Source organism: Malaya genurostris, chromosome 2, assembly GCF_030247185.1.
Source record: "Malaya genurostris strain Urasoe2022 chromosome 2, Malgen_1.1, whole genome shotgun sequence".
Lineage (NCBI taxonomy): Eukaryota > Metazoa > Arthropoda > Insecta > Diptera > Culicidae > Malaya > Malaya genurostris.
Genome location: NC_080571.1, coordinates 339,239,146 through 339,253,196, shown reverse-complemented (window position 1 = coordinate 339,253,196; position 14,051 = coordinate 339,239,146). Strand labels below are relative to the sequence as shown.

The following is a 14,051-nucleotide window of genomic DNA, read 5'->3' as shown; positions in this document are numbered from 1 at the left end:
ACCAGCTTTGGCTATATCGGTACCCGATTTTTTATCCTCCGGAAGTACAGTAACGGACTCCAGAAATACCGAGTTCACTTGTATTTCTCAAGAGTAGAAAAAAAAATCGATCTCAAGAATAGTTAAACCTACTTTTTCTAACTTAAATTCAACTAGATGGTCTTAAGGTCTTTAAGTTGTTATAAAATTTTAGATGAATCCAATCACATGAACAAATTTTGAACTGGAATTTCCAGTAGAGAAACAAGAGAAGGCGTTTATAATCTTAAAAACTACCTGCTACAGGTATGTGAAAAGTTCTGCATGAATACACGCATCTCTTGGTTTTAAGGGTTCAAATCCCTCCCGAAACTTAATAGTAACTTACAGTTTAGTTTAGTTTTCGATAAAAAAGGCACTGTAAAATTTTTTTCATCAAAATAAAAGATTTTTATTTAAATTGATTTTCAGTTTTTAAGGGGAATTTTTTTCAGTGTAGGAATCGATATGGAAGTAGTTCAGTATTTTTGTTGGAAAATTTAACTGATTTTGTGAAAAACAATAGTATAATACGTTTTAGTGGAATACTTTTTTTCGTCAACTCTTCGAATAAAAATGAGTAAGAGTTTAGCCCCTTTTAAAAGACAGTCTACGTCAATGTGACGTTTCAAAGACTGTCCCAGACAGTATGGACGCACTTTGATTTCGCTGTAAATAATTCACAAGTGTTAGATATTCAAATTTTATTCGATATACTGATAATATTAGACTACAACAACATAATATTATTCTCAACATTTGCTACTTAGCCATTGTAGACTAGCTGGCGCACCTTTTTGCGAACGTTCCTCATTAAATTCCGTACAGACTTCTGTTGAATGGTTTCGGCTGCCGAGACATGTTTCCTATGATGTGCTTTCGTTAATGCCCAAAATTCCTCAATTGGTCGAAGTTGTGGGCAATTTGGTGGATTCATGTCTTTTGGGACGAAAGTGACATTTTTGGTAGTACACCATTCTACCGTTGATTTCGAGTAGTGGCAAGAAGCAAGATCTGGCCAGAAGACAACAGGATCCTTGTGGCTTCGAATCATGGGTAGCAGTCGTTTTTGTAAACATTCCTTGATGTATATTTCGCTGTTCATTGAAGCAGTGGTGATGAAGGATTTCGAAATCTTACCGCAGCTACAAATTGCTTGCCAGACCATAGATTTCCTACCAAATTTTTCGACTTCAATCGATGTCTCGGACTGGTTAAACACTTGCCCTTCTCTCACCGTATAATATTGTGGCACCGGCAAGGATTTGTAATCGAGTTTCACGTAGGTTTCGTCGTCCATGATTATGCAGTTCAAATTTCCAGCAAGAATCGTGTTTTATAGCTTTTGAACCCTCGGCCTGATCGATGCTTCTTGTTTCGGACTACGTTTGTGGGTACACGCCTGATTGGTACAAATTTCAAAAGGAGAATCAATTTGAATCACTTGGAACCCACGAAGAACAATTTTCTACTGTTAATGAGTGTGATTGCCATTTTGTTCAATTTCATGCAAGGCTCACCGTGGTGAGCAGACTATTGACAGTATTGACAAGCAGCCAACTGATTTTTATAGGTGGCGAATGATTTATGTGGTTACTTTGAGATCTGATCGAAGAGTCATTCTAAAATTGGGTACTAGTTAATGGCATACATTTATTTGTTTATTTGTTAAAATAATCCATCTGACAATTAAAAGTCTTAATGAATAACACGAAGTACAACGAAAAAACTTATAAAAAGGATACACTTAATAATTTGTGTGAGAACTTGTGCGTTGGTTCACCAAATTCAAAGAGATGCTCCACTTTGGAAAATGCACGTATACATGCTGTCATTGGTTCATGTAGTCCGAAAATAGTACGATGTAATCTTGGTTGAAATAGACTCGTCGAGCGTAGAGATCGCTGAGAAGCACGGAAGTCAAGAAGAGATAACAATTTTGGTGAATCAATATCGCCATTGATTACTTTAACCACAAGTAACGCTTGCTGCATCTTTCTTCGTCGCTGTAACGATTCCAGGCCAATCAGAGGACAGCGGCCAGGGTACGGTGGTAAATCCAGAGGGTTTTGCCATGGGAGGTGCCGCAAAGCCAACCGGACGAATGTCTTCTGTACACGTTCTATTCGCAAGTTCCAAACGAGTTGGTAAGGGCTCCAAACCAAACACGTTTAGACAGTACGGGTTTTTGAAGTCTCGGCTAATTTTCGCTATGAAGCCGAGTTGTCGTGTTGCTTTGGAAATCAAAGTTGATCGGTGTTGGTTAAAGGTAAGCTTAGTATCCAACCAAACGCCGAGGTCATTGACAACGTCGACTCTTTCAAGAGTTTGTCGATCGATTTGATAGTCGAACATTATGGGGTTGGTTTTGCGATGAAATGTTATAACTTGACATTTCACGGTACTAATAATTAAAAAATTTCTTCTACACCAGCCAACGAAAATATTTAAAAGTTCCTGGAGACGAACACAATCTTCAATAGACCGAACTGACAGATACAACTTCAGGTCATCAGCGTAAACCAGTCTGCATCCAACGCCAAGTAGTAAAGTAGCGTCGTTAAAGAACAGCACAAACAATAGTGGACCTAGGTTACTACCCTGAGGAACACCAGATTTATTCGTGAAAGAAATACACGAGCCTAGCTGCACACTTAGTACTCTGTTGCATAAATAAAAGCTCAGCCATTTAACAAACATTCTCGAAGCGCCTAGTCGGAATAATTTTGTTACAAGTATTTCATGATCTATTCGATCGAACGCTGCTTTCAGATCAGTATAAATTGCATCAATTTGAGATTTTTCTTCCATCCGAGTGATACAGGTAGATGTAAAATTCAACAGGTTTGTGCTCACCGATCGTCCAGGCATAAAACCATGCTGTTCAGTAGAGATGTACGTTTTAGTTTTGGAAAGTACGACAGTGCTAACTACCAACTCAAAAAGCTTCGACGCTGCTGACAAACTGGTTATACCGCGGTAACTTCGTACATTTAGGCGATCGCCACTTTTGAATACTGGGAACATATAAGACTGTTTCCAGATTGTCGGAAATATGCCTTGCTCGAACGACTTATTGAATATCACACACAAGGGATCAGTCAGGACGTGGACGCATCGACTATAAACTACTGCTGGAATACCATCAGGTCCAGTAGAGTATGACTTTTTCAACCTTTTTGCAGCGGTGACGATCATATCCGGAGTGATTGCAAATGTGCTTAAATCCACTAGACTAACAGGAACGTCCATTGCGGTGGTTTTAGCCTGCGTGGCAGAGGCGGTACTGTTAGCAAAAACAGATGCGAAGAAACTAGCAAACAGTTCACAAGAATCAAATGTACAAGTGGATTCTACCCCATCAAAACGAACGACGAGCATTTTCGTTTCGAGTTGACAAAGCTCCAAATTTTTTTTAGGGTTCCGTCGTCGTAGGCACTCGCATAACATAAGCTTTGTATAAACCGGTATTCAGTAAACGAAATTCATCGCTAGACTTTTTGAAATTTTTCTTAGTTTCAGTAGAACGCCAACGACGCTGTTTACGCTGCCATGAATTCCGTTCATGTTTCAGAGCTCGAAGACGACAAATTTAAGTTTAATTACTCCAACAGAAGATCTTGAGAGGTTCCCAATTTATGTTTCGAAGAAACTCAATCAAAGCATCAAAATCAATTCTCCTGTAGTTTAACATTTACGATTCCTCGGATGACTCTATTAATTTCTAAGCACCGATCAACTTATCAACCAGTCTGAAGTATTTGAAAAGATAAGTTGAACAATATCAAAAATAGCTCAGTTTATGATGGTCAAGGTCTAATCACTACCTTATCTGTTTGCATTTGATAAGTGACCTACACAGAAAACATAGGCGACCAGCATTTTTCATTGCACTTGTAATCCCGAATATATCTAAAATTAGATACTAGTTCTTTCTCGAATGTCACTCAAACAAACCGAAGGACAGTTATTAACATAAATTGTACTAACCTTAGACGTGATAATCGCTGATCCTCTACCGCCACTATCCACCGAGTCGGAACTCTTGCCGAACGAACCGATCGAAGTCATCATCAGGGCACGGCTGCTAAGATTAATACCGGCCAAAGCATCCGGGGAAAAGTCCAAACACTTCTTCGATTTCAACTCTTTTCCCGTGGTGGTCAACGTTGGACCGGCAGTACCGGAACCCGTTAGTTTTGTGCCGTCCGGTTTGTTATCTTCGCCACCACCACCACCACCATGCGGTTTGTTCTCCTTTTCATCTTCGTCCCCGAGTGGTATCACCTGACCGCCACTCGAACGGACTGCTGCCGGATCGGAACCGGAACTGTCCGGGCTACTTTCACCACCCTCTTGGGCGCCTTCGTCGCCATTGTTGTACACCCACTCGTCACCCTCCGACGAGCTGGACGTTTCGTCCGATTTGGCGCGCTCACTCGAATCCTTGTTCAACTCCGAGTCGGTATCCAGGTGCTTAAAGTAAAATGTGGCACAATTTTTCGATTTTCTCGTTGATCGATTGAACTTGGACAGATCGTTGGGTTTGGTGCGTTTCTGTTTGCCCGATTGTTTCGGGGAGGAAGTTTTACCCCTCAGTTGATTGGTGATTTCATTCGTCGCGCTGTGGTTGTCCCGGTTATTGTTAATCAGGTCTTGGGCATTCGCTTCCCGAATGATCCCATCGATCAGATCCTCACTAAACAGTTTGCCACTCGCGGGGGCACCGGTCACAAGCGTCGTTGTGGTACTGGCCGTCGTCGTGTTGGTACTAGCGATAGTAACGATCGTGTTGGTCGACAGATTGCCGATGTCTGTTTCCATCATCATCATAGGACTCGCAGTCGCTACCTCCGGAAGCAGCGGATTCGTAGCGGATGGTGGTGAGGATGGTGTCGACGGTGTGTGTGTCGTGACTGACGTAGTCGTCGCTGGACTACAGGGATTAACGTGCTGCAGGGTGTGATAGTTGATAATTTTAGGCACAATTTCACAGTCGCTACCCTCGGAATCGGCATCGAAACCAGCGTTCGAGAGTTTCTTGGCGTTAACCCATTCTTCCTGTAAGAAAAAAGAGAATTGTGTCGATTAATGCTAAAATGACTCGTGAAAAACCACGAATACTTACGTCGCTCAAACACTCATTCTGTGGCGAACCGGGGGATTTTGACTTGTTGGAATTGCTAAGGCGTGCTAATTTATTAACGGGCTCCTCATCCGTGTCAGAGAGACTGGCGTTGTTATCAGAGCTCTGCGAAAAAAACGAATAACGTTGAAGGTTAGCACACGTGTGCTGCTATCGATTTATTTGCGTCGCACTTACCGAAGTTTTACTATCCAGCAGTCCTTCCAGCAGCAATTGGAACTCGAATGCCTTCAAGTACAGCAGCAGATACCGTCGCTGCAGCCCCTTGACAATGCTGTTCTCCTTCGCCTTGCTGCTGAGCTTCACGGCAGTCAACTTTTCCTCCGGGAAGCTCCGATCGGTGGGCTTTCGGTGGGTCGTGGGTTGGAAATAAACTGCCGAGGTGCTCGGCTGTGCGTCCACTTCCGGTATCAGTGATCCCGATCCGGACGGTGGTCCGGTACTGCTGCTACTGTTTCCGGCGGTTGTGGCCGTCGAGGACGAGGCAACACTGTTGACCCCGGAGATGTTGCCGGAAAATTTACTCGCCTTGGCCGATTTTTTCTCGTACGCACGTACGCAGGCTGCAACGGCTCGCGAATTGGATTTTATTTCACGGTAGATTTCCTGTAAACAGTGAAAGGACAGGAAACGAAAAACAGATTAGTGGTTTGACCTTCCGAAATTTTAAACGGGAAATGTAAACAATTAGATTTGTACCAAATAGTGCTACGTTTGCAGTTCGCCACTGCATCTACCAACAATTGGGCTAAGAATGACTTCAAACAACGCTTCACTCATACAGAGAGGGGCAGGGGGGGAGTGAGAAACGTTCACACTGTTGACGATAGCTTATCTTTCTGTGTTTACATTTTGACTATGGTTGGCATTGGCATAATGAAGCGGCGGGCGAAACGGAAGAAACCAAAGCCTGCGTAGACGCGTAAATTTAGCAACCAGACCGAAAGGCTGTTTGTTCGCACTCCACTCCAGGCAGACGGTTTTTGCTTGTAGGCGAAGTAGGCTCGTAAACTGGACGATGATGATAAACGTTTGCCATGCAGTTTGCTGACAATCACCGATCGCAGCAGGCTGACTCAGAAGTTCTTTTTTTTTTTACGACCGTTGCAAGCCCGGTTCGGTTCTGTCAATAAACAATTACTGTCAACGTTTCTGTGTTCGTCTCAACGAGGAGAAAAACGAATCAAACTGAGTAGAATATAAATAAGAAATGACCTCACGCAACTTGACCCTAAAAAACTTGCTTGGAATGGTGATTTTTTGCGCATTTTGCAGCTTTTGATAAGTGCTTTTTTTTGTTAATAAAGAATAATATGCAATGTGAGTTTAATTTATTACTTAAAGCCCTTGAAAATATGGACAACGAGCGAATATTGATGGCGATTGCATTGAGTATATGCTTGGAAAACTGTTCTGCCTGAAATGATCGAACCGACGACACGACCAGGCACTCCGAAGAAAATCGGAATAAAAAGTGTGTGTGAGTGATTTTCCGTCAGTTACCACAATTATAGCGACCCCTTGATAATGATAAAATTAATCTTTTTAGGCAACACTGTTCTGGTTGCTATGCGTTATTTGTCAAGGAACCGCAATTATAGAAATAAACAAACAAACAGGAAAACTATCCCGATCCATTGTCAGTAGCCACGAAAATGCAAGAAAAAATGGATTAAGTTCGAAATAAAGCGTTCTATTCTCTTGTGTGCCGTCATGTATTTCCAAATCTGTTGCAATAAAATGGACACAAGACGAAACTGAATGACCAATCATGTGTATTTGCTAATAATCAAGTAAAATTACTGTTTCTAGAACTCGAAAAAAAAAACGTGGAGAAGGATGTTTATTTCGTCTTTCATGCATTCAATTGAGACCAAACACATTATTTCGTAACACTAGAAGAACCCTCACAGAAGTTTAAATCAATGGGAAAAGAACGATAATGAAATTGCTGCGTTCTGTGATGTCGATTTGAAACACCATTATTAAATAGAAGCTATTTTCAAAGATCCTTTATACATTGAGTCAGTAACAAACAAAGGAAATTTTTTATGTTATTTCTCTGCTAAATCATGCTAAAAAGCTTGATTGTTATCCATGAAGATCTTTATTAGAGATGCGTTTCAAGTCTTCTCAAAAGAATTTTCCTAGAATTATCCAGATTTCATACTCAAACTATTCTAGTATTAGCAAAAGTCATAATACAAAAGTTTGTCTCAATGGCGTGAAAAAATAGTAATGTTGATGATACGATCTTATAAGAAATTCTTAGTCGCATAATTTGAATATTTTATGAATCGGATCTCTGAGAATCCGGGAGGAGGAGTTAGAACGCGCAATGTAAATCGGGTTTAACCAATGGGACTCGTTGTATCGTGTCGGCCATTGTATATTTTGTGGGTAAGAGAGTGAGTAAAGCTTCTTGATGAGCGTGAGCGGGTGTGATACGGAGTGGAGAAGGCGATAGCATGTTGGGTTATTCTCGTGAGTGTCGGTTTGAATTAGTGTGTGTTCTTGAGTTACTGTTATTCTAGGTCGTGTTGACTTGTATCGATTGTGGGACATGAGGGACGTGAAGAAGAGGGAAGTGACACAGGCTATTGTGTTTTTGTTTTCTGTTTTATTTCGATGACATAACGATTTGAAACTTGATGCTTCCTTGTTTCTGTAGTCGAGTTTTATGGCCACTGCGTTTTTTCGCTGGGTCACCGGAAAGTGCAAGTGTTGATATTTTAGTCGGCTTTATGTAGGTAATGTTTTTATTTTATGTAGTTTTCTAGGTTTTCGTGGAAGGATGCTTTTACGGGTTTTTGTTAAGTGCGTGTGGTCTGGGGTGTGTGAGGAGATTTAGTGTTAAAGGCTCATATTACACTACGCAATAGTATCAATTCATTATTGAATTTTTCTAATGGTGTGAGATGCTGATGTAGTTGATTGGTAACTGCTATGCTACCAAATTTCCGGTACATACAATTACAGGTGGTGCAAATAAAATAATATAACATATCCTTATCGCAAAAACATAGCGCTTCACTCAACTTTTAAGGGCCGATTCTTGTTCTTAGGCACAGTGGTAAAATGCACGACTGGTATATCGATTAGTTAGGAGTTAGTTTTGTTTATCTACATAAACATGTCTTTGAATAACAGTATCCAAGGTATTTCGAAATCAATAATTTATCAAATCGAGTTGCCTGTTTTAAGAAATTTTCAAGAAATTTCGATCTGACATTTCGAGTTACTGAGGGATAGTCAGATTCGTGATATAGTTTTAATAGACGAGTGGCAAGTCGTGTCGTCGATCGAACCATCGATATTTCGACGAAATCAGACGACACATTTCCGATAACGATCAGAATGGATAGAATTCAATCGTGAAAATCTCTTGTTGTACTGAACCCAAACAACATAATTTTTCCTGCAAGCTATTGGAAATATGTTCAGGAATTAATGATTAAAGCTTCAACAGTGCGAGATAACCATAAATAACTCAAAAACAAAGTTTTCTAAATCATTATGGATTTTGGATTGATTTCTGTAAATGAATTCTAAAACTGAGTTTTGACTCTTATTTGATCTACCTGTATTCTGTACTTAATTTCAGATTTAGAATTTAGTCTCAAAATTCTGAATTTAGTTCCATAACTCAGAACCTGCATGCTGGAACTGGATTTCGGAGCTAAATTCAGTTTCGGAATCCAAATTGAGAATTCAGTTTTAGAATAAAATTACAATTATGAGCCTATTTGGTTCTGGAATTTGGTCCAGTTTCTTAATTCTAAAATTCATTTCTTCTTAGAACTATTAATATGGTCTCAAAGTACTATACGAAGTTTTCCTACTATGTATTGTGTCAACCTGCTGCTGGTCGTTTGCATTGGAGAAATACAAATACAAAGAAAATTGGGCAACAGCGGAGAACATTATGCAAAATCAACCCTTCAAAATCAGCCACAAATGTTATCTAAAGAACTGTGCTTCTTTGCAAATTGGAGAGCAATTCCGGAAATGCTTAGCAGATCATCAGACTCGAACTTCTCCGATTTGAATGAAACTTTGCACATGGCTTCAGTATGGCAAACCATAAGTTTTGAACCGATGGAGAGGTCAATCCGACTCACGACTGATTTTTAAAAAGGGCGTATGTGTTTTTGCATTTCACCACAATTGCCTTTTTGAAATCGTTGTAACTCGGAAACCGTTTATTTTACAAAAATGGCGTTCAAGAAGAAGTTGTAGGGAATCGATTGGGCACTCTAAAAAAATATATACTGAAAAACTTTTTTGATTTTTTTCTCAATAATAACAAAATAATCCGAAAAAGTTAAATAAAAAATAGAAAATCGTTCAAGAATGGTATGCAGAACTTGAGAACTTGAAATTTCGAATATATCTGTAAATTGTTTTAGCTTTATCTTCTTCATTTTTCAAAAGGCACGGATTGGATGTAGGTTTTAAAAACAGCTTTAAAATAAAAATTGTGAAAAAAAATTAAAACCATGTTTTTTTAAACTTTTTTGGATTATTTTGTGATTATTGAGAAAAAAATCAAAAAAAAATTTCAGTGTATATTTTTTTAGAGTGCCCAATCGATTCCCTACAACTTCTTCCTGAACGTAATTTTTGTACAATTAACGGTTTCCGATTTACAACGATTTGAGAAAGGTTAATTTTGGTGAAATACAAAAATACATACGCCCTTTTTAAAAATCAGTCGTAAGTCGGATTGACCTCTCCATCGATTCTAAACTTATGGTTTGCCATACTGAAGCCATGTGCAAAGTTTCATCCAAATCGGAGAAGGTCGATTCTGATTTTGTCACTTTTTCGTCTACTTATTCCTGGTATTGCATTGGTGATAAAAATTATCAGTTTATTGAAAATCTATAACAATTTCGCAGTGCGAAAATCGCACCAAACGAGTGCGAAAAAATCCAGCATTTGACTGCTTCGCGTTCGAGAAAAATTCTCCGAACAGTGTTTAATATCGTAGAGAATCCCACAATTTGGCTCTCGACATCAAAATTCTGTATGTCGCTATTTTTGTACTCTCATTTGTTCCGCGTTACTTATTTGTGTCTTTCTTCAGTATAAATGCATCGTTACACTTCTGGAAGCGAAGCAGTGAAAGTTGCGAAATTCAGACCATCAACTAATACGAACGATTATCATTTTTATTCGTATTCACGTACCCCAGTTATGTCAGTGACATTACCTTCCCAGCTTTTTCGAAGTCAACTTTTTTTTATACAAATGAAACGTTTTCTTCATATTTTTAAGAAAAAATACGGATAAAATTATTCGTCACGGTTTCGAAGGAATTCTCGAATTTATCCTGTAACACGTCCACATTAGGCGGCGCACACCTTCTTCGTCCATCGTTTTAGCTATCTTATTCCACCAGGTCGTCATCCGATTGATGTCTTTGACAACGTTTCCCTTTGCCTTGAGTCTCCTCTTCATGATTGCCCAGTATTTCTCAATAGGGCGGAACTGGGGGCAGTTGAGTGGGTTAAGGTTTTTCGGAACAAACTGGACCACTTTCTCTGCATACCATTCTTAAACGGCTTTGCTGTAATGACAGCTTGCCAAATCTGGTCAAAACATTACAGTATGGTCGTGGGATCGAATGAACGGCAAAATTCGTTTTTGGAGACACTCTTTTTGGTATAGTTCCGATGTCATTGTCTTATTTGTAACGAAAACTTTTTTTGCCACAGCTGCAAATGCCCTGCCAAATCATACATTTTCTTGCAAATTTGTCGGCAAAATTTAAATTAGGCTGGAACATCCCCAAAGCCGTTGCCAAGTAAAATTTTTGATCTGGGATTTGCTCGAAGTCAGCCTTGACATAGGTTTCATCGTCCATCAGAAGACACCCGTCGAACTTGGTCAGCACCTGGTCATATAGTTTCCGAGCACGAATTTTGACCACACTATTCTGTTTTATGGTCCGATTTGGCTGTTTGCTAGCTCGATACGATTTGATTCCTTCCCGGAGTCGATTTCTCCTCACGGTACTATGGGCAGCACCGAATTTTTCGGCCAAATCACGGTCCGACAGATTAGGATTCCTCTTAATCGTCTTCAAAATCTTACCACGCAGTATCCGGTCGACAGTTCCACTCCGACGATTGGCTTGAGGCTTCCGAATCGTCGTCAATGTTTCCTTATACCGTTTGATAACGCGCCATACGGTATTTCTGGGCAATTTCAGCTGTTTAGCTAGCCTGGATGCAAACCACAATGGATTTTCCAAATAACTGTGCACAATTTTTTCCCTTCTTTCGGCTTCCATGTTGATTGTTTACAAAGTACAGTCGATTTGCGGAATGTCAAAAATCATACGTGAAGCTGACAAAATTCCCGACACGTGAGCGCCAAGAACTTCCAAATCCGTCCACCAGGAGCGCAACAATATGAGCAAAAGTTTGTTCCAATTCTAAATGAAGCAAGCTTTAAATGTGTTTAACTTTCTTTTGTATAGTGCACGATGTGTCTGTGGCTCAACCTAAAAAACAGTTTCACAAAAACTCCTGATGAGCAGTATGCTGCTTTTTATTTTCATTTGAAAACAAAAAAACCCGCGGTTTAAGTTAAACTTCTATGCACTAGTAAGACGAAAACGGAAAACATTAAACGATCTGCTTCGAGGGCCGATTGCACCGAATCAGTGACAACATTCAGTTTCGTGGATCAGGGTCATTTCACCGAAAACCACTTCGCCGAAAGCAGTTTCGTCGAATACCATTTCGGCGAAAGAGAAATTTCGCAGAAAGTTATTTCGCCGAATTCATCATTAGTCTTAATTCGTGATTGGAATTGATAAAAAAAACAATTATTTTAACTCCCGTTTTGTTAACCTACAATCGTACTTCGGAAATGATCCAGAGACTTGAAATATTTTTGTAGGTTTATTCATGATCCTCAGAACGGAATTCCCAAAAAAACTTGTCGATGAAATGGCCTTCTCGGCGAAATGAACTGCTCCCCAGTTTCGTACTCAAGAAAAATTAATTTAGATTTGATGGGTTTTTCTAAAAACTATAAATCGATCCCAGAAACTTTTTTTATTCTACCCTTAAAAGGTTAATGTCAGTAAACCGTTGTGCAGATCTTTTCGTAGACCTTACGGGCAGTTTTGCACATCACATCTGTCTAGGTTCATTCGTTTTCCCGGTTTCCGATAGATTCATCAGACTAAATTACAAGAGTTATAGCTAAACGGATTTCGACGAACCGATCAATCTTTGGGTTAGTACATTGTATTTCTGTAAGCATGAGCTTTTTCAGGTAGAACGAAATCGAACAGAATCCACTTCACTCTATCTTTGTGAAATAAAATTTTCAATGATTTGTTTTAGTCTTTTCTTGAGACGAAGAGCCGCCCAGAACTAGTTTTAAATTCGATCCGTATCTAATGAGAAAAAAAGATTGAAATAAAAAGACTTACGAACACAACTATGAAATGAAAACTGCGAAAAAGTTACCTCGGAGACGGGACTAGAACCCGTAGCTTTCTTCTTTCCGGGGAAATCGTTTTGCCAATTAAACTACACTCGAAAAAAACAGTCAGTTTTAAATTGAATGTATAAAGGTACATTTTACGTGAATTTTCGGGTCATTTGATTGTGCCTCAAATGGTAAAATTACAGTCATAATGAGAATACAGAATATAAAGACTGTCCCAGAAAGTATGGACGCACTTTGATTTCGCTGTAAATAATTCACAAGTTGTTAGATATTCAAATTTTATTCGATATACTGATAATATTATACTACAACAACAGAATATTATTCTCAACATTTGATACTTAGCCATTGTAGACTAGCTGGCGCACCTTCTTGCGAACGTTCCTCATTAAATTCCGTACAGACTTCTTGGCGACAAGTTTTGACACTTTTTTCCAATCTTTTTCGAGCTGTTGAATGGTTTCGGCTGCCGAGACATGTTTCCTAAGATATGCCTTCGTTAATTCCCAAAATTCCTCAATTGGTCGAAGTTGTGGGCAATTTGTTGGATTCATATCTTTTGGGACGAAAGTGACATTTTTGGTAGTATACCATTCTACCGTTAATTTAGAGTAGTGGCAAGAAGCAAAATCTAGCCAGAAGACAACAGGATCCTTGTGGCTTCGAATCATGGGTAAAAGTCGTTTTTGTAAACATTCCTTGATGTATATTTCGCTGTTGCATGTTCAAATTTCCAGCAAGAATCGTATTGTACAGCTTTCGAAGCCTCGGCCTGATCGATGCTTCTTGTTTCGGACTACGTTTTGGTTGTTTCTGCTTCTTATAGGTTCGAAGATTCAAACGTTCTTTAGCATGAAGAACATTTGACTTCGAAGTGCCCACTTTTTTGGCCACATCCCGAACTGAAACCTCCTTCTTTTGCTCGAACACCTTCAGTATACGTTTATCCAACTAAGGGTTGGCAGATCCTTTTTTCTACCCGTTTTCGGTTTATCCTCAAAGGTGTTATCCTCACCGAACTTCCTGATTGCATTTCGCACGGCTATTTCACTTACTCCTTCCATTTTTGCTATCTTTCTCAGTGACAGTCCGCGTTCTGTGCACCATTTATACACAATTTTGCGACGTTGTTCTGCTGAAAGTCCACGCATTTCGAAACAAACTAATGAAAACTAACAAACTACTGCACAAGTGGTTAGAGAAGAGTGTAAACAACAGGACGCAGCCATAAAAATTGACAGATTCTAAACCATCGCGAAATGGCAGTGGTTTTAGGTTGCATCTATACTTTCTGGGACGGTCTTTATTGTTTTGAAACGTTCAATCAATTTCTTAGAACTTGTTCTTCGACTCCATTTTTTTTACCAAGAACAGTTTCCGAGCTGTTCATGCAAAAACGCATACCCTCTTTTAA

At 39.5% G+C, this 14,051-nt stretch overlaps 1 protein-coding gene across 6 annotated transcripts in view; it reads right to left on the bottom strand.

Moving 5' to 3' along the window:
• The window catches only part of LOC131431744 (klarsicht protein), a 627,074-nt gene that overhangs the window by 66,872 nt on the left and 546,151 nt on the right, over positions 1–14,051 (bottom strand). For all 6 annotated transcript variants that reach the window (XM_058597617.1, XM_058597616.1, XM_058597621.1 and 3 more), the window contains 3 exons: positions 5,342–5,770; positions 5,147–5,269; positions 4,009–5,079 (listed from right to left, as the gene is read on the bottom strand). In XM_058597617.1, the coding sequence (XP_058453600.1) occupies positions 4,009–5,079; positions 5,147–5,269; positions 5,342–5,770 (1,623 nt within the window). The remainder of the gene's footprint in view (positions 1–4,008; positions 5,080–5,146; positions 5,270–5,341; positions 5,771–14,051) is intronic.